The 21,197-nt window shown below is 42.2% G+C and overlaps 2 protein-coding genes across 2 annotated transcripts; both read left to right on the forward strand.

Moving 5' to 3' along the window:
• Positions 1-572: 572 nt before the first annotated feature.
• LOC124283198 (solute carrier family 46 member 3-like) lies at positions 573-9,362 on the forward strand. Its single transcript, XM_046719229.1, has 4 exons — positions 573-2,287; positions 2,589-2,672; positions 8,192-8,348; positions 9,157-9,362. The coding sequence occupies exons 1-4, from the start codon at positions 1,174-1,176 to the stop codon at positions 9,242-9,244; spliced, it is 1,443 nt and encodes a 480-aa protein (XP_046575185.1). The 5' UTR covers positions 573-1,173; the 3' UTR covers positions 9,245-9,362.
• Positions 9,363-15,107: 5,745 nt separating this feature from the next.
• On the forward strand, positions 15,108-19,634 carry LOC124283199 (solute carrier family 46 member 3-like). The gene is given in 5 exon segments (XM_046719230.1): positions 15,108-15,871; positions 15,873-16,415; positions 16,760-16,843; positions 17,962-18,118; positions 18,529-19,634. Coding segments are annotated over 5 exon segments (1,524 nt in total). The 5' UTR covers positions 15,108-15,408; the 3' UTR covers positions 18,806-19,634.
• The last annotated feature ends 1,563 nt before the right edge of the window (positions 19,635-21,197 follow it).

Raw genomic sequence — 21,197 nt, forward strand, 5'->3', positions numbered from 1 at the left:
CATGGAGAACCACTAGGCTACCCTACCGTTCCCCGGGAAAGTTTGAGGTTGAATGCTATCGCATCTTCTGTGCGCCTTCTCTTGAGAGACAAACTGCTGGCGTTGAAATTATCATTGTGTTAATTATTTATGAGTGAGTGGCTATGGCTTTACGCCGCTTTTAGCAATGTTCCAGCAATATCACGCAGGGTACACCAGAAATGGGCTTCACACATTGTACACACGTGGGGAATCGAACTTGGGCCTTCAGCGTGAGGAGCGAACGCCTGAACCACTGGGCTACCCTACCGCCCCAGCAATGAAAAGAGTATTTTCTATCACACGAGGGCATTATATTTCTTCAGCTGCGGGGAAAATGACGATAAGAGAACATTTTATTATTTCACTTCGAATGACAATTCAGGGAAGACAGGAAAGAGAAAACTGCGTACAGCCTCACACGTAGGGATATAAAATTCACTTCATATTCACAATTTACACACACACCATAAAACTATAAATACATTTATAGTCATGTGAATGCTTGAGTTATATAACTTTATATATAACATTTTATAACAGATATAATATTTGTTCTGACACAATTGCTGTTTCTGTGTTATATACAGTGACAGTGGGGTGACATATATACTTAGCTTACAACCTAGGCATTATGGCAGAGAAATGCTTAGTCACTGCACAGTGTAAACACAAAGCTCTCCGTGTTGTCACCCACCACTAAGCACACACAAACCAGTTAAACCCCTTTGGGCGTATTGGCACGACGTATAATCTGAATGTTAATTCAAAGGAAAGTATCGTCTATTGCTTGGACCTGGTTGGAAGTAGAAGCACCTCTCTACATAAACACTGCTGCGTTATGCCTCTGTCCCCATTGAGGTCGCTTCAGTGAGGTCACACTGAGGTTAACGATGAATGTATAAACACGCGACACATGAACGGATCAATACAACCAACGAGGCGTGTACAACGCTAGCAGCAGCTCCAACTGACAAAATCCAGGCGGTTAATCAAAATCAGACTCATATAGAACACAGCTTGGCCTGGGATCATTAACAGGACGCACAGGTGAACGGCGGCATGACAGGCATATATATAACCTAGGTATGACTTTATTTATAGTGACGACCACGTGTGTATGTTTTGTATAAGGAAGGTTTAAACGGTGTCAACATGGAGGACGCACCACTACTCCCGTCCAAAGAGGAAGGAAGCCGTAATGGAGAGAAATCCAACGTCAAGAACCTCCTTTTCCTGAATGGTGTGATGTTCATATTGACGGTGTCAGGCAACCTGTTCATGCCTGTCATGAGTCAGTATTTGTACCATCGAGTATCGGAGGATGTGTTCAACCATACATTGGTCAACACCTCAACAACACAGCCGTGTTACCGGAACAAGACAGACCCCGATTACATGCTCCAGGAAAAGGCCCAGCAAGTCACCGCGGAGAAACAAATGCAGTTCACGATGTTGAGAAGCGCCCTGGCTATCCTCAGTAATATCATGCTGGGTGCTTATTCCGATTCCATTGGTAGAAAATTCCTGTTTGTGGCCCCTATGACCGGGCAGCTGATAAGATCCGCTTTCGTGTCTGTTATCATCAGATATAGGCTTGACTTGAACTTTCTCTTCTTGTCCGAAGGGATAGATGGTCTCCTAGGAAGCTATTACGGAATCTTGCTTGCGTCCTATACATTCACCGCCGACAACACCCCCGCAACGGGGTCCCGCACCATCGGCATCGCCGTTGTCGACCTCACCGAATTCTTCGCCACCTCCCTGGTCTCAATAGCCAGTGGGTATTTCATCCAGGATGTGAATTTCTTCTACCCGGCTCTCACTGCCACGCTGGTGTGTTTGGTGGCTCTTTTAATTGTCATACTGTTCCTCCCGACAAGCAGATATGCTAGCGAGAGAAGATGGATGGGTCCAGTGGAAGGACTTAAAAGAGTGTTTGGATTTTATGTTCTCGATAACACCACCTTAAAGAAAGCGTGCTTCATCCTTATTTTGCTTACTTTTGTGTTTAACGTCATCAGTGCTTTAGGAGGCTCCAGCATCAACACATTGTTTCTCCTGAATGCGCCCTTTTGCTGGACTCCCGAAAAACTGGCATATTACGTGACAGCCTTCACAGTGTTATGTCCCTTAATAGGTGTACCCTTAACCAGGTTGTTCCAGGTGTGCCTGATAGACGAGATCATTGCCGTCATAGCGACATCAGCAGCCGTCGCAAGTGATGTCATACACTCGTTTGCGTCGACGGATGTCACCATGTATATAGGTAAGTGCCTCTTGTAATCATGGGGGCGGTGGGGTAGCCTAGTGGTTAAAGCGTTCGCTCGTCACCCGGGTTCGATTCCCTACATGGGTACAATGAGGTCCACTTCTGGTGTCCCCCGCCGTGATATTGCTGTAATATTGTTAAAAGCGGCGTAAAACTAAAAAAGAAGAAAATCTCATAATGATTGTAATCATGGCTATATTTTTGTTACGACTTTGAAAATGTTTCATAAACTAAGCGTCTAATGTCATCGCATTGATCTGTGTGTATATATATATATATATATATATATATGTTGCAGTTGTAGGTGTGTCCTCAATCGGTAGCACTTTGTCCAGTATTACCCGAGCCATCATGTCCCGCATGGCACCACCCGACAGGCAAGGTAAGTTATACCACGTACCCGTTTGAAGGTTCGGGTTAGAATTGGTCTTTGGCAACCCATGCTTGTCGTAAGAGGCGACTAACGCTATGGCTATGGGGTGGTCAGGCTTGCTGATTTTTTCTTGACGCATGTCATCGTATCCCAAGAGCGTAACTGATGCTTACGATGTCGATCACTGGATAGCCATTGTCAGACTCGATTATTCGCTGGAATACTGTAGAGTACGGCTTTAAACAACATAGAAAACGAAACAAAGTTTCGCAACGAGTTGGCTTGTGTTTTCTTTGCGTCCTTAGGTTCACAGCGAGATATGATCAACAAAGTAGGCACGAATATAAAGAAATATAAACGTTCAAATCTCAGTTTCGAGTTGAACACATCTTCAGGAAAGTAAATCAAATGTGTACCTTTGTTGCATGTTCCGATATCGCCTCTGTAGATGTACTACTGGTAGATGTTCCGATATCACCTGTCTAGATGTACTACTGGTACATGTTCCGATATCGCCTCTGTAGATGTACTACTGGTACATGTTCAAATATTGCCTGTGTAGATGAACTACTGGTACATATTCCTATATCGCCTGTGTAGATGAATTACTGGTATATGTTCTGATATCGCCTCTGTAGATGTACTACTGGTACATGCTCCGATATCGCCTGTGTTGCTGTACTACTGGTAGATGTTCCGATATCACCTGTCTAGATGTACTACTGGTACATGTTCCGATATCACCTGTGTAGATGTACCACTGGTACATGTTCCAATATCGCCTGTGTAGATGAATTACTGGTATATGTTCCGATATCGCCTCTATAGATGTACTACTGATACATGCTCCGATATCGCCTGTGTAGATGTACTACTGGTACATATTCCTATATCGCCTGTGTAGATGTACTACTGGTACATGTTCCGATATCAACTGTGTAGATGTACCACTGGTACATGTTCCAATATCGCCTGTGTAGCCCTACAACTGGTACATATTCCGATATCGCCTGTGTAGATATACTACTGGTACATGTTCCGATATCACCTGTGTAGATGTACAACTGGTACATGTTCCAATATCGCCTGTGTAGATGATCTACTGATACATGTTCCTATAGCGCCTGTGTAGATGTACAACTGGTACATGTTCCGATATCGCCTGTGTTGCTGTACTACTAGCACATGTTCCGATATCGCCTGTGTAGATATACTACTGATACATGCTCCGATATCGCCTCTGTAGATGTTCTACTAATACATGCTCCGATATCACCTGTGTAGATGTACTTCTTGTACATGTTCCGATATCGCCTGTGTAGATGTACTACAGATACATGCTCCGATATCGCCTGTGTTGCTGTACTACTGATACATGCTCCGATATCACCTGTGTAGATGTACTTCTTGTACATGTTCCGATATCGCCTCTGTAGATGTACTACTTGTACACGTTCCCATATCGCCTGTGTTGCTGTACTACTGGTGAGTGAGTGAGTGAGTTAATATTTAACGTCACATCGGCAATATTTCAGCCATATCGTGACGAGAACATTCGATATTGAAATGAAATATATGTATATTATAATGTACTACTGGTACATGTTCCGATAACGCCTGTGTTGCTGTACTACTGGCACATGTTCCGATATCACCTGTGTAGCTGTACTACTGGCATATGTTCCGATATCACCTGTGTAGCTGTACTACTGGCACATGTTCCGATATCACCTGTGTAGCTGTACTACTGGCATATGTTCCGATATCACCTGTGTTGCTGTACTACTGGCATATGTTCCGATATCGCCTGTGTTGCTGTACTACTGGTACATGTTCCGATATCACCTGTGTAGCTGTACTACTGGCACATGTTCCGATATCGCCTGTGTAGCTGTACTACTGGCATATGTTCCAATATCACCTGTGGTGCTGTACTACTGGCATATATTCCGATATCGCCTGTGTTGCTGTACTACTGGTACATGTTCCAATATCACCTGTGTAGCTGTACTACTGGCACATGTTCCGATATCGCCTGTGTAGATGTACTACTGGCACATGTTCCGATATCGCCTGTGTAGATGTACTACTGGTACATGTTCCGATATCGCCTGTGTTGCTGTACTACTGGTACATGTTCCGATATCACCTGTGTAGCTGTACTACTGGCACATGTTCCGATATCACCTGTGTAGCTGTACTACTGGCATATGTTCCGATATCACCTGTGTTGCTGTACTACTGGCATATGTTCCGATATCGCCTGTGTTGCTGTACTACTGGTACATGTTCCGATATCACCTGTGTAGCTGTACTACTGGCACATGTTCCGATATCACCTGTGTAGCTGTACTACTGGCATATGTTCCAATATCACCTGTGGTGCTGTACTACTGGCATATGTTCCGATATCGCCTGTGTTGATATCGTTCCGATATCACCTGTGTTGCTGTACTACTGGCACATGTTCCGATATCACCTGTGTAGCTGTACTACTGGCACATGTTCCGATATCACCCGTGTAGCTGTACTACTGGGTACGATATCGCCTGGTACATGTTCCGATATCATAGCGCCTGTGTAGCTGTACTACCATGTTCCGATATCACCTGTGTAGCTGTACTACTGGATACATGTTCCGATATCGCCTGTGTAGCTGTACTACTGGCATATGTTCCGATATCACCTGTGTTGCTGTACTACTGGCATATGTTCCGATATCGCCTGTGTTGCTGTACTACTGGTACATGTTCCGATATCACCTGTGTAGCTGTACTACTGGCACATGTTCCGATATCACCTGTGTAGCTGTACTACTGGCATATGTTCCGATATCGCCTGTGTAGATGTACTACTGATACATGCTCCGATAGCGCCTGTGTTGCTGTACTACTGGTACATGTTCCGATATCACCTGTGTAGCTGTACTACTGGTATATGTTCCTATATCGCCTGTGTAGATGTACTACTGGTACATGCTCCGATATCATCTGTGTAGCTGTACTACTGGTATATGTTCCTATATCGCCTGTGTAGATGATCTACTGATACATGTTCCGATATCGCCTGTGTAGATGTACTACTGGTACATGTTCCGATATCGCCTGTGTTGCTGTACTACTGGTACATGTTCCGATATCACCTGTGTAGATATACTACTGGTACATGCTCCGATATCGCCTGTGTAAATGTACTACTGGTACATGTTCCGATATCACTTGTGTAGATGATCTACTGATACATGTTCCTATAGCGCCTGTGTAGATGTACAACTGGTACATGTTCCGATATCACCTGTGTAGATGATCTACTGATACATGTTCCTATATCGCCTGTGTAGATGTACTACTGGTACATGTTCCGATATCGCCTGTGTTGCTGTACTACTGGTACATGTTCCGATATCACCTGTGTAGATATACTACTGGTACATGCTCCGATATCGCCTGTGTAAATGTACTACTGGTACATGTTCCGATATCGCCCGTGTAGATGTAGTACTGGTACATGTTCCGATATCGCCCGTGTAGATGTACCACTGGTACATGTTCCGATATCGCCCGTGTAGATGTAGTACTGGTACATGTTCCGATATCGCCCGTGTAGATGAACTACTCGTACATGTTCCGATATCGCCCGTGTAGATGTACTACTGGCACATGTTCCGATATCGCCTGTGTAGATGTACTACTGATACATGCTCTGATATCGCCTCTGTAGATGAACTACTGGTACATGTTCCGATATCGCCTGTGTAGATGTACTATCGGTACATGTTCCGATATAGCCTGTGTAGATGTACTACTGGTCGTGTTCCGATATCGCCTGTGTAGCTGTACTATCGGTACATGTTCGCATATCGCCTGTGTAGATGTACTCCTGGTACATGTTCCGATATTGCCTGTGTAGATGTACCACTGGTACATGTTCCCATATCGCCTGTGTAGCTGTACCACTGGTACATGTTCCGATATACAATTGTGTAGATGTACTACTGGTACATGTTCCAATATCGCCTGTGTAGCTGTACTACTGGTACATGTTCCGATATCGCCTGTGTAGCTGTACTACTTGGATATGTTCCGATATCGCCTGTGTAGATGTTCCGATACATAGTACATGTTCCCTGTTTGCAAGAGTGCAAGTTCGCCAGTATAAATATATAGAGGATACTAAAAGACCCTTCCATGTAACACCAATTTCATTAAACGAGTAAATGATTTGGTATCTAACGAGCGAAAGCGAGTTTGGTGCTAAATATTTAACGAGTTTGATAGAAATGGTATTTAAGCGAGTTTAGTATTATGGGTATTACTCTCCAACATAAATTGATAGAAACTGCCTACAGTGTGATGACTCTCATGTCAATTTTCCGCGAGTCAAGCAGGGTCTAATACCATTGCGACAGAGGCATTTGCATTGTTAGGTCATAACTGTAACCATTATGACGTCGTATGTCTAGCGAAATTACACTAGTGTAATATTGCCGTAAAAATATTACACTGCAGTATCTTCCACGGGCAGCAATAAATTGCTATTACAGGGTGCCTGTATCGCTTTACTATTGTTAGATGGTTAATTTTCTCCAGGTGTGCTGTTACACTACTTTTGTTAAAGGTCCATTATTCGATGTACAGCTGCACTATCTTTCGAGGGTCACTGCTTTCCACTTCCTTTGTTGTATTGTGACAGCGTTATGATTGTACTATTGTTCCCTGTTCGCTGTTCCAGTGCAGCTTTTTTACAGAGTAACTTACCAATTGAAGAGCTGCTCCAATGTTAGAGGTTCAATATTACAGCTGCACTTTTGGTTTGTGTCCTAGGCCCTTTCGTCAGTGTACTATTGTTACATGTTTACTATTCTCCAGTATATCTTATAAGTTGTTCACTGTTCACGAGGAGGGCATTGGTTGATGTACCCTCGGTGTTTGTTAAATGTTCCCTGAGCCCGAAGGGCGAGGGGAACATAAACAAACATCGAGGGAATATCAACCCATGGGCCCTGAGAGGCCAGTGAACAATGTATTTATCTTACCGAACACATTAATGTTAATTTTGAATTGTTTGAAGCACGGGTACAAATCTTTGTGTAGCCATCGATAGATTTTGCTGACAAGAAAAACAGATTTAGAGTTATCCCCCTTCCATCGATTTGCATTCGCAAAACATCGGTAATTTCCGTACATCATTCGTGATTCAATGTAATTCGAGATAAAGAACTACTAGCACGAAGTACCAAATGAGTTGCCATTGACAGCGGGGTACATTGAAATGTTACTCGCTTGTAAGAGCGCTCAGCCAATCAGAAAGCGACATTTATGTGTGAGGTAAGATAAGTACTATTGTTACAGATTCACCATTCTCCAGTATACCTGTACGGGTGTTACATGTTCACTATTCTCCAGTGTACCTGTACTATTGTTACAGGTTCACCATTCTCTATTGTTACAGGTTTACTATTCTCCAGGACGGCTGTACATTTGTTACATGCTGGCTATTCTCCATTATACCTAGCTTTTTTGTTACAGGTTCACTGTTCGCCAGTATCGCGGTAATGGAGACAATCTGCTCGCTGGTTGGAACTCCTTTATTCAGCAACATCTACCAGAGCACTGTTGTCATGTGGAGAGGACTCGTCTTCATCGTCATGGCGGGAATGCACGTCGTTGCTGCCGTCATACTCGTGTAAGTATCTCAGAACTGCAGACATGACTGACATTACACTATACATTCTCATAACTTTGTTTGTTTGTTGTTTAAATCCGCACTCAGCAATGAACCAGCCATGAGGCGTCTGTAAATAATTAGATCTGGACGACATAATCAAGTGATCAATATCATGAGCATCGATCTAAGCAATTGGGATACGATGACATATGTCAACCAAGTGAGCGAGCCTGACCACCCGATCCCGTGAATGGGATGGGTTGCTGAAGACCAATTCTAACCCGGATCCTCACGGGTCGCTGAGAACATTGATTGACGCCACTTAGCAATACAGCAGCCATCCGCTGAAAGACCCGTGAAGATCCGGGGTAGAATAAGTCTTCAGCAACCCATGCTTGCCACAAAAGGCGACTATATGCTTGTCGTAAGAGGCGACTAACGGGATCGGGTGGTCAGGCTCGCTGACTTGGTTGACATATGTCATCGGTTCCCAATTGCGCAAATCGATGCTCCTGCTGTTGATCACTTGATTGTCTGGTCCAGACTCGATTATTTACAGACCGCCGCCATATAGCTGGAATATTGCTGAATGCGGCGTAAAACTAAACTCACTCACTCACTCACTATCCACTGAGATGTCATGCATGGCTCTTGATTTATGAACACAAGCGTAAAACATCGTTTCAAATGAAGCGACACAATCAGCTATTTAAAATGTTGCTAATAAATACTGTGAGTATATGGTTTCGGGATCAAGAATCAAACAAAGCTGATCTTAAATGATGATATATAGAAATACAACACATGACTGTTATCATCTCTCCAGGATATTCATCTTCGTATCACGCCCAGTGAGGGAGGAACATAAGAGGATGAAGTCGTTGAATGTTCAGGAGGAGGACGCGAGGAGCTAGTCCAACAGAACATCCAGGACTGTGTTTGGTTTGGTGTGCAATCATTGGTTGGTTTGTTGTTTAACGCAACACTCAGCAATATTCCAGCTATATGGCGACAGTCTGTAAATAATCGAGTCTGTACCAGACATTCCAGTGATCAACAGCATGAGCATCGAGCTACTCAATTTGGATACGATGACATGTGTCAACCTAGTCAGCGAGTGTGACCACCTGATCCCGTTAGTAGCCTCTCATGACAAGCAGGGGTTGCTGAAGACCAATTCTAGCCGGCAACTTCATGGGTTGTTTCCAGGGCTGGGGAAGCAAGACAAGTCGGTTATTCTGACAAACTGTGGAACACGGGTGACTCGTCATTGGCACCACGATTCGCTGTTCAGAGTTGGATTAGTAGCGGTAATCTGATCGTGGTTGGTGTAAACATTGGTGGGATCTGCCCATCACTTCACACATGGTTTCTGGACAATTCGTTTCAGCAACATCGAAGGAGAGATGTTAAAATCCAGATATGCAATGAACACTTTTTTTCAATCAAATTGCGTGGTAACAGGGTTAAATAATATTGAAATCAGATATGACATGAGCTTTTTCGATGTTGGATGCGTGATGATAAGTTGCGAAACAAACATCGTCAAGCTTACTTGCTAAGTGGGGCAAAATGGTGTGATTGATTGTTGATTGTTTGTTGTTTAACGCCACACTCAGCAATATTCCAGCTGTACGGCCGCGTTCTGTTAATGATCAAGTCTGCGCCAGACAGTCCAGTGATCAACATTAATAGCATCGTTCTGTGAAGTTGAGATACTAGTTGTCATCCAAGTCAGTGAGCCTGACCACCAGTCACCACTATGTTAGTCTCGTACGAGAACCATTGTTGCTGAAGTCCAACCCGGAGAGAAGTGGATATGATTTTACGCTGCATTTATCACTATTCTTGGCACTTGATTACTGAGTGGGGACAACGTGCATTGGCTCAAAACATCGTACACGTATATGAAAATGAAATCTATCTGCGCAATGGGGATACGATGACATGTGTCAACCGAGTCAGCGAACCTGACCACCCGATTCAGTTAGCCGCCTCTTACGACAAGCATGCGTTGCTGAAGACCGGTTCTAACCCGGATCTACACGGGTTCAAAATGGATGTATTCAGCACTGTAGGTAACTGCAGTGCAGATGAATGAAGTATTATGTGTAGCAAACTATACCACCTTTATAACGAACTATTTGGGGGGTCCCGGCTACATGCTGCATATTTTTGTCGCATTACTACTACGGTTAAGACGAACTGAAATAGTGCTAACTTCTTGTTCGTTATAACCATAGTTAAATGTATATGTGTGGTTTCACGAATATATCACCCGGTAGGCAATATTTCAAGACTTCCGGGAAAGCGGGCTTCCACTGATACCATTCAAAGCGCTGTTAAAAAGAACCATTCACTCATTCACAGCGAGAAATTCGTAAAACAATCAATATCTCCTTTAATCAATGATGTCATTCATATAATTATTTCATGGATGTAAACTTAAGACACATGTGCATCTAAACACCAACTGAGTTGTAATTTGAGTGAGTGGGGTAAACTTTAATATCACATTTGCCAGGATTCACAGTATTCAGGTGGTGTTAAGTTTCTTTCCTCTGTGATAAATATTGTTTTGTAGCTCAGTTTTATGAAGGGCTTACAATAGGTAAAGAGTTTTTTTCACCAGACCATCCTAAATATTTTCACGTACATGTCTATATTTAGAAATAAAGATGTTTTTACTGGAAGAGTTATTTTGAAACGAAAGGATTGCAAGAGGGTGATGACAAAGATGTGACAATGACGTGACGTCGAATCTGGTTTGTTTCAAGGTCGAATGCAAATCGCCGACCTTCCTATCATCTACATGAAGTGTTTCTCTCAATTATTTAATTTACATTTCATGAACGTTTACGATATTGCATTTAGCTTGTTGAAAACACCAAGCACTTTTCGGGATGACCACACAACGCTTCATCATTCTGCATTACGGAAGTGTCAGAAGGGCTGTGTTGCAGGCACCAAACCCGGGTACTAATGACAGTCAAGAAGTTTGGAGATACCAAACCTAAGACACCAGGAATAATGGTGACTTGGATAAATTTGTATTTGGGATACAAGCAAGTTTTTTCGCAAGCAAAGTCCACATGTGTGCCATGTTTGATTTTGGGAATCACATTTCTGACAGAAAAAATCAATGATGTTATTATTTTCTTATAAATAAACGACAAGGTCAGGTTGTTGGTTTGGATACGTTTGAGGCTGTGTACGGGTCTATTCGAAAGAATTTTATAATTATCGTTTTCTATGACGTCCTCTACAAATTCTGGATTGTAACATTGATGGACTTCTGGAGTCAAAACCAAAGACACGACGAAGACGCTAATAAAAGGATCGAACCACGCCGTCATGTCATGTTAGATAATAGGACTGGTGTGTTAGCCCAGTGGTTAAAGCGTTCGCTCGTCACGCTGAAGACCCGGGTTCGACTACCCACATGGGTAGAATGTGTGAAGCCCATTTCTGATGTCCCCCACTGTGATATTGCTGGAATATTGCTAAAAGCGGCGTAAAACTAAACTCACTCACCATAAGATAACATTGTGTCTGTGTCAACGCTGGGAATACATCAACAAGGTGTTACACAATATCGTTACATTCATTACATATTCCACGTTTCATATTTACAAAATCACATTGACACATTGGTTGGAAGTGACTGGTCCTGAAAAACAATCAGAAAGCCTTCTGTTTACATCTCACCCGACTTCATCCAGTACCCAGGAGGGCTGCTCTTCGTCTAAACATACTGAACAAAACTCGGTACAGAGGTCGTTCCTTGAGCCTTCCTTCTGTGCCGAGGTTACAAGTCACTTCACTTGGTTGACACGCATCTCTGCATCAGTACAGAAGCATCAAAGAAAACCACCACTGACACTGACATTGTCATTGATGTCTCCAACATCTTTGACTCTTTTCAGATAACTGGAATGCCTTGTTTGTATTTCCTTGTGACACGCTTCGCAAGAGAATTATCAGACAAATAAAGTGTACAATAACATTCTGTCATGAAGATCCACACCCTCCCATTATGAATGATACAAATAACCGATTGATTGAAGAGTTCATATGGTGGCATGTACTCTGACATGCTTCTCCATATGAGCGTGTCAGACAGTGCTCTTAATTTCTTGTTTCGCCGACTCAACGATACCTAAAGAATATGAGAGGACGGGCACAGCATTAGTATTTGTGGCTTGGACTTAAATGCGAACTGTTCTGAAATCCACAAATTTTCTTTTGTCTGCTTTTGTATTCTGCTCGAAATTTGTCCCTATGTGGGCACCCTGAGGTTTGTCTCTAATCTGTACCATAGGCCTGTCTGTTAACGAGACGGCCAATAAAAACACCCCGAGGAATACAGACTGACCCTCCTTCTCCCATGAATGTTACGTACATCTGAAATGAGTTCTGAGGCCATCATCTGGCCTTGCTGGTCCATCTCAAGTTGAGTTGACCGCCAGTTCAATAAAAACTGAAGTAACAACAATCGTTCGGGGAGGTCAATGCATTCTTGTGATCCCAAAATCAATTCGTGAGGTACAGAATCGTAGGCTTTTCTGTAGTCTATCCAACACATTGAGATGTTACTGTGGCAAATGTTTACCTCTTCAAGGATCATTTTATGAACCAGTAAATCATCTTTGCAACGCCAGCATCCCTTTCCGGCTCATCTCTGCTCCATGTGAATAATTGGCGGTGCTGTATCCGAGCATCCCCTTAAGAGTTTACATGACTGATTTAAGTGGCACTAACAAGACACAAATATCACCTACAAGACATTGATAACATCAGCCAGAGTGGTGGGATAGCCCAGTGGTTAGAGCGTCCAATCGTCACACCGAAGACCCGTGTTCGATTCCCCACATGGGTACAATGTGTGAAGCCTATTTCTGGTCTTCCCCGCCGTGATATTGCTGGAATATTGCCATAAGCGGCGTAAACCCAACTCACTCGCTGACATCACGCAGTCATCTAGACCCAACAAATTCCAGACTTGCACTTAAAGTGAAAATTGAACTCTATATATTTACTCCTCAAAATCCCATATCTTAAATTACCGTTACCTTTATACTTCATATTATATCAGTAGGTTTTATAGAACTATATACTGGTTTTATAGAACAGGGCACTTTCCACGACCTAGAGTAAGATCACTGGAAAACTATTCTGAGTCAAAAAAGAAACTTCACATTCTTTCTTCAGGGCACTATAAAAGAACAAGAGATGGTAAGATGGTTAAATTGTTATTATTTCATTGCTGAGATCTGTGTGATGTACTCGATACACTGACAGTGCCATAATCAGTTCCATTAGGCTACACCGCCGTTCCAAAACATGGGTATACAGAATGTCAAGTCACAAGAATAAAAATGCGAAATTTCTCAGTTCAATATCGTGTATGGCCGCCCCGCGCATTCACCACTGCCAAACACCGTCTCCTCATCGACTGCCTGATGCTTTTGAACACGTGGTTGGGGATTCTTCGCCATTGCTCTTGCAAGGCAGCGCCAAGTTCCTGCAAATTCTGAGGTTGGTTCCTAAGACCACGAAGCCTTCTCCCAAGTGCATCCCAAACGTGCTCTATTGGATTAATGTCAGGGGACCTCGATCGCCAGTCCCTGACGTTGATTCCAGCGTTTTGAAGGAAATTTCGTGTCAACATCGCGGTATGCGGCCGAGCATTATCATGCTGGAACTGTAGACCTGGGCCATGAGCCGCCATGAAAGGAACGAGTTCAGGGGTGAGCACCTGGTCGCGGTAAGCAGCAGCTGTGAGGTTTCCACGGATGACCAGAAGTCGGGAACGGTTGTTCCCACAGAAAGCACCCCACACCATGCAACTTCCGCCCCCGAATCTGTCGACTTCCTGTACACAACATTGGGCATACCGTTCACTACGTCGTCTCCAGACTCTATGCCTGCCGTCCGCGAATCTGAGGGTAAACCTGGATTCATCGCTAAAGACGACTCGATTCCAGTCTCTCTGGGTCCATCGGAGGTGACGTTGGGCCCACAGCAGACGTTGACGTTGATGAAACGGCGTCAATATTGGCTCACGATATGGACGTCGAGAATGGAGATTGGCAGCCCGCAACCGATTTCGAATGGTCTGTGAGGACAGTCGACCTCTAAACATCTCAGCCCTGGTTCGTGTAGCCGGCAGAAATCTGTCACGTAGGTGACGTAGGACGATTTGACGGTCTTCTGCTCGTGACGTTCACGTGGACGACCCGACCTTGGGCGATCAGAAGTGGTGCCAGTTTGTTGTAGACGACCTCGCAAGTCATACACAGTACGACGGCTGCATCCCATTTCTCTTGCTACGTCAATAACTGATCTTCCCGCTTGCAACATGCCAAAGGCACGTTCATGTTGCACATTTGACAGTCGTGACATTTCAAGTACCGTTAGAACTGTGGTTTAAATGTGTTTTTTTCAATTCTTGAGGCCAATGCAAACACGTGCATATGAAGAAAACTTCGATGCGAAGATCACGTGATCGACTGCACGTGCAAAACCTGATTTGGCACTAACGTCATTTGCACGACGAATGGATGGGTTTGAGTGGCTTTTGCTAACGTTTTTTTAGAGGCGACAGATAGGGATCCCATTTCGGATACATAGATGTATCATCAGAGAAAAATTATTCATTATTTTTCAAATTACATTTTGTGAAGTTTCTTTTTTGACTCAGTATATATACACGATGTATTAATATATCTTCACTCACACACAATACTTGAGGCAATGTGAAGGTTGCCTGTCGGATGTCACATGCTCATTGTTTGGTCTCGCTATCTCAGTGTGTTATCTCAAGCCACTGTAGCACACTGGTGAATGTTGTGTCATATTTTTTCAATAGGATTGCCCATGTGATGTTATATCATGTGATGGAATTTGTGAGGATATCTACAGTAGTGGACTGAGCACTACATAACATACAACATGGAAACAGAACCGCTCCTGCCAAAAAGGGGAGGATTCTCCTGAATCTGGAGATCGGAAATCTCATGTGAAGAATCTCCTCTTTGGAAATATGATATTATTCATGTTGGTTACAGGGGGAATGATGTACATGCAAGTGATGAGCCAGTATGTCTACAAACGGGTGACAGAGGACTTGTTTCGTAATCAAACTCTGGCGGGAAAAGGCCCAATGAATCAAACATGTTACCTGAACACGTCAAACCCAGACTACATCCTTCAGGAGAAGGCACAGCAGATCGCCGCAGACAAACAAATGCAGTTCACCATTGTAAAAAGTAGTCTAGCCATCGTCATTAACATTATGCTTGGTGCCTACTCAGACTCTGTTGGTCGTAAGCTCCTCTTTGCAGCACCTCTGACTGGTCAGTTTTTGAAATTCGGAATTTCATCAGTCATTATGTACTGGAACTTGGATATCAATTTGTTTTTTGTAGCAGAAGGTATAGGCGGAATAACAGGAGGCTATTTCGCTTTTCTGATTGCATCGTATGCCTATGCTGCTGACAACACCCCAGCAACAGGTGCGCGAACCATGGGCATAGCCTTCGTGGAGTTCTTTTGAGAACATAGGAGCTGCTGCCTCAGCCACAGCAACAGGCTACTTCATCCAAGACGTGAACTTCTTCTACCCGACACTCACTGCCACGCTGATCGTTCTTCTGGATCTTATATTGGTGGTGACTCTACTGCCAGAGAGAAAGAGACCTAAAAGAGCAAAGAGCAAATGGATTACACCTCTAGAAGGATGTCGACGAGTCTTCGGATTTTATGTTTTGGAAGGTAGTATACGGAAGCGAATATGCTTCGTATTAGCTATCTTGATATTCGTTTTTACAGCCTTGCCAGCCGTTGGGTCATCTAATATTGACATCCTTTTTAAACTGAACCTTCCATTTTGCTGGACCCCAGAGAAAATAGGTTACTACAGTACAATCGGCTCTGTAGCACAACAGGTGATCGGTGTTCCGTTGACGCGACTGTTACAGTGTTGCTGTATCGATGAGGTGATCGGAGTGATTGATTTACTGGCGATGGGAGCAGCAGAAGGCCTACAGTCAATTGCAAGCACAGACTGGATGATGTATGGGCGTAAGTACATTGTGAAATATGACCGACAAATATATCATTCTGAGGACCTGTGATTTTGATTAAATGTAATCCGGTTCTACTTTTGGCACACTGATATTTAATTAATTATGGATGGCATTTTAAATGGACGAGTTTGTAATCATATATGCTGAAAATTGATGAAAAGATGTTATTTCCCCGGAATAGCCCAAATCCATTATTATTGAAACTCTTCAGTACAAATTATGTTTCTCTTTTAAAGATTAATATACTACCTTGGCTCTGACACATAAAAACGCTCAATAGTTCGAATTATAGAGTTGTTTTTTATTCATAACACTAATGTTAGTATCATGTTCTTCCAGTTGCCGGCATCAAGATCCCTGCTGCCACAATGTTCCCAATCGTCCGCTCCATCATGTCCCGGTTAGCTCCAGCTAACAAGCAAGGTCAGTACGTATATGGAGAATGTTCGGAATATAAAGAGAACCTCAGCCGAGTATCTTTTGATAGCAAATATATCACCACGAGTTGATAAAGTTACAAATATCCGAGGCTTGCCGAGGATATTTTTACTTTTATCAACGAGTGTTGATATATTTGATATCAGGAGACACGAGGGTGAGATTCTCTTTATCATCAAATTCACTCTTCATTAGTTTTCAATGAAAAATGTACATCTCTGATCACAGTACTGCCATTAGACTTACAGTGCAGCGATGGCATAGCATTGTGACGTAATCAAGTTCATGACGTCATAGCATTGTCAGGGCATTATTCTAAATCCAACTGTCAAAATGACATCTCCTGGGAGATATCGTTTCATCTCACACAAGCAATATCTCCTGTGGAACACAGTTTTGGATGAAAAATCACATATCCAAGGAGGGTCCTTCACTCCTAGTCTATGAAATCAGACTTTTGGCTCCGTCTGAACAGAAAGAAAACATACATTGTAGGTTCCTTGTAAGCATTCATTCTGTTGTTCATATTCCACACGTTTTGAGTAAATCCATGCGTATAGTTTGATAATTCCCCAAAGGGACTCGTGTCGGTAAAGGCCGACAGCATCTTTTTACAAAATCTTGTGTTCAGAGGTTTGTCAGACCCAATGTCCAGGTAGATTACGGACATTGTACCCTGACACCTGTTTATTCGATCAGTCACTGAATTGCCTAACGAGCGCCCAACAAGCCATCCTGGTATAGATAGTTGGTTGGTTGGTTGTTTAACGCTGCACTCAGCAGTATTCCAGCTACATGACGGCAGTCTGTAAATAATCGTGTCTGGACCAGACAATCCAGTGATCAACATCATGAGCATCGATCTACGCAACTCGGAGACGATAGCGTGTGTCAACCACGTCAGCGAGTCTGACCACCCGATCCCGTTAGTCGCTTCTTACGTCAAGCATTGATTGCTGCTGAATTCTAAGCCGGATCTTCGTGGTGTAATATATAATTATGGAAGAAAGTACTACTGAAAGGTAGCCTCTTACAACAAGCATACGGGTACAGTACAGATGAAATATTGCTGACATCTGAATAAAGCTGTAATATTGTTGCAGGTTCTCTGTTCGCCAGTATAGCGGTGGTGGAGACGATGTGCTCGTTGGTGGGGACGTCTGTCTTCAGTGACATCTACCAGTACACCGTGGTGGTATGGAGAGGGATGGTTTTCGCCGTCATGGGAAGCATACACGTCACCGGTGCCATTGTTCTTGTGTGGGTATTTAAAGCGCTTCCTTTACTATATACACAACCCCAAAACCGGTTTTAAACAGATTATTTCTGTCAACTGATTGAAAAGTGTTTTAACAATATTCCAATCCGTGGATGTTGAGTTGACCGCTGGACAACGCGGCAGGTAGTAGGAGGCGACCAAAGAAATTGAGTTCTCAGATAACCTGACTTTGTTGCTTGCTTGTAATAGTTTCTAGGTATTCATCATTCCTCTTGTGGATTTTGACACTTACTTCTTTAAGTAATAAAACCCAAACTTTCATATCAAAGTGAATGAATCGTTGTGGCCATGATCATTTACAATAGTAAAAAGTTACATATTATTATCACCGTTCTGTCCCTTTTGCTAATCCAATAAAGGATGTAATTGTCACGCCGAGTCTTTGTTTCAGGATCTATATATTCGTGTCCAAACCGATCAGACAGAAGCGAGATGTTCTGAAGGTTCAGCGCGATGTTCAGCAGGATCACCCTGAGGTTCCACATGTTCAGCGCGTGGTTACGGTGCATCAAGGGACGCAGACTGACGTAACCGTTGATCCAGACAAGGACGTGCATGCACAGTCGGCGGCAGGCCTGGAGGTGGCAGAGGTCACCCGTGCGGGCATACACGTGCATGTTCAGTCAGAGTTTGGCGAAGAGGATGGATTCTTTATTACAAAGGACTAGAAAACTTCATGACACCAACAAGACTCCTGACTGCGACAAGAGGGGAAATGTTCCCATTTTGACATTGCGCTTCAAGGACAGACTGTACAGACATACCCCACAGTGCTTTCATTACATGTTTGTTGTGGACAATGTACAGGAACAATTATCACTCATGTTTTAAAAAGTTACATTTGTAATGCAATGGATCATATGTTTGTTTTACAAAAAGGACCAATTATAAATGCACGAGACATTACATTATTAACGTAAACTACATGACAATAGGCCCTCTATATACTACAGTTATATTACACAACGTTGTCTACAGGGTTTTTTAAAATTCTCTAAGTAAGTATATTTTTTAAATTGCAACTGTACAGATATTTAGACTATTTTTAAACATACTGATGATCGCTTTTACAGTAATGTGTGATTATGTAATTTCATATGGTCACGAAGAACAGAGAGGAAGGGAAACTTACAGCAACATAACACCTTCAAGCTGCTGGTTCAGTGGCTGTTCAAGTTCTCTCCAGAAACCATTAATAACGTCACAATCAATCCAACCAATGAATATCCTTTTAACTTGAGGATTTACAACACACAAAAAAACACCACCATCGTTCATTTTCCACAAATACCTTTTTGTATTATATATCACACATGATCTTATGCATAAATTTATACTGACATTATGTTAAGTGTCTCTTGTACAGTTTCTACCTTATATTACGCTAACAATTGTGTTATTGCCTCGTTTCTGCATGTACTTATTTTATTGTCACACTTAGTTCAAATCAACTGTGCAGCATTAATTTCCTTTGGTATAATAAAGCCTCGTCCTATTTTCTCATCTTTTAGATTAATTTCCAACATCCTTCCCCACAAGACTGTATGTCAACTGTACTTGTCGCATATATTGGGCACATTACCTGTTCTAATTTAGATATCTTAACATTGTCTGCCCACATGTACTTTACTTTCATTTTATGTTAATGAAAGAGCCAGACATGCTTTTGTAACATCGATCTTAATGGAATTTATTTTGATATTTACCAAGCTGTTTATAACGAATCTGATTGTTAAAAGTGATTATCAAACCACATAGGTTCCATAATTTCCTGATAAGCTTATTCATACCACATCTTTCACATCAGATATTTCATGCTAACTGTTGAATTTTGTCCCAGTATTTAATACTTTGAAAATCCAAAATGGATTTAGGTTCATATTTACCAAGCTGTTTATGACAGCTCTGATTGTTTAATGTGATTATCAAACCACACATTAATTATTTCTCATAATTTTATTTATATCACATTTATCAAATCAAATATTTCATATTTACTCCTGAATTTTGCCCCAGTATTTAATACTTTGAAAATCCAAAATGCGTTATCGATATGACAATACATTATTTTATTTTTATATTAAACTAATGACAAGCAGCTTCATCATGTGGCCTGACATTTCTTTAGATAAGTAAAGATTGTCTAAATCAGCTCGGATGCTTGATGCTGTTCCATCTAAGGTACTTCGATATCATCAGAATCTATGTACGAGCCTAGTATCAGTATTTTGAATATTTATCCCATTATAAGTTCTGAACATATTACGGAAAATGTAAGCCACAAAAAGGAAGAGATTTACATAGAGAGAGGACACCTTGCCTGCATCCTCTTTCATTATGAATGGATATGGATAAATACAGGATCCAAACACGCCTAAAGTAGAAATGGCCCAGAAAACTTACAGATCGTAGAATTGAAAACAGCTAGACTAAAATAAGTTAGTTTGTGCTTATTACTAAAGAAGATCTAGACTCATAAAACAACCGCTTTGCACAACATCCGTTACATCCTTACAACCTAACCAGATATCCTTGTCACATGTACACAACATTCGATTACTTACATTTACTTATCAGTTACTCAGCAGTATTACAATGCCGTCCGGTAATTCCGCGCACCTAACGACATCGATCGCAACACGGCAACTAACGTCTCTTATTTTTTGTGGTTTACATGACTAAACATGCTGGTATGCATCATATTTACCTAGAAATACAAGATTTATTGACGACTATAAGATTCTAACGTTGCATTATGCCATATGGTTGACCTTACCGGCGTTCTGACGATATCACTTGCTGTCCGGTAATTCTGCGCAGCAACTGATGCGCATAACATCCAGTTGGAGATCCAAAGTATGGGAGCGTATTAGGGCCAGATTATTTTCAAAATCATTTCATCAATGTAAGGAAGAGAGTTTGATATTAAATCCATAATGAATAATTTAGAAAAAGGTCTAAAGATCTGAAGAAAACGAATTTTCATAAAACTGTCAATTTATGTGTCAATTACTGTTATTTACTTACCTTTAGTGATTAAAAGCCAGTCCCTTGTAGAAA

Source organism: Haliotis rubra, unplaced genomic scaffold (assembly GCF_003918875.1).
Source record: "Haliotis rubra isolate DU_JTF1 unplaced genomic scaffold, ASM391887v1 Scf310, whole genome shotgun sequence".
In the NCBI taxonomy this organism is placed as follows: domain Eukaryota; kingdom Metazoa; phylum Mollusca; class Gastropoda; order Lepetellida; family Haliotidae; genus Haliotis; species Haliotis rubra.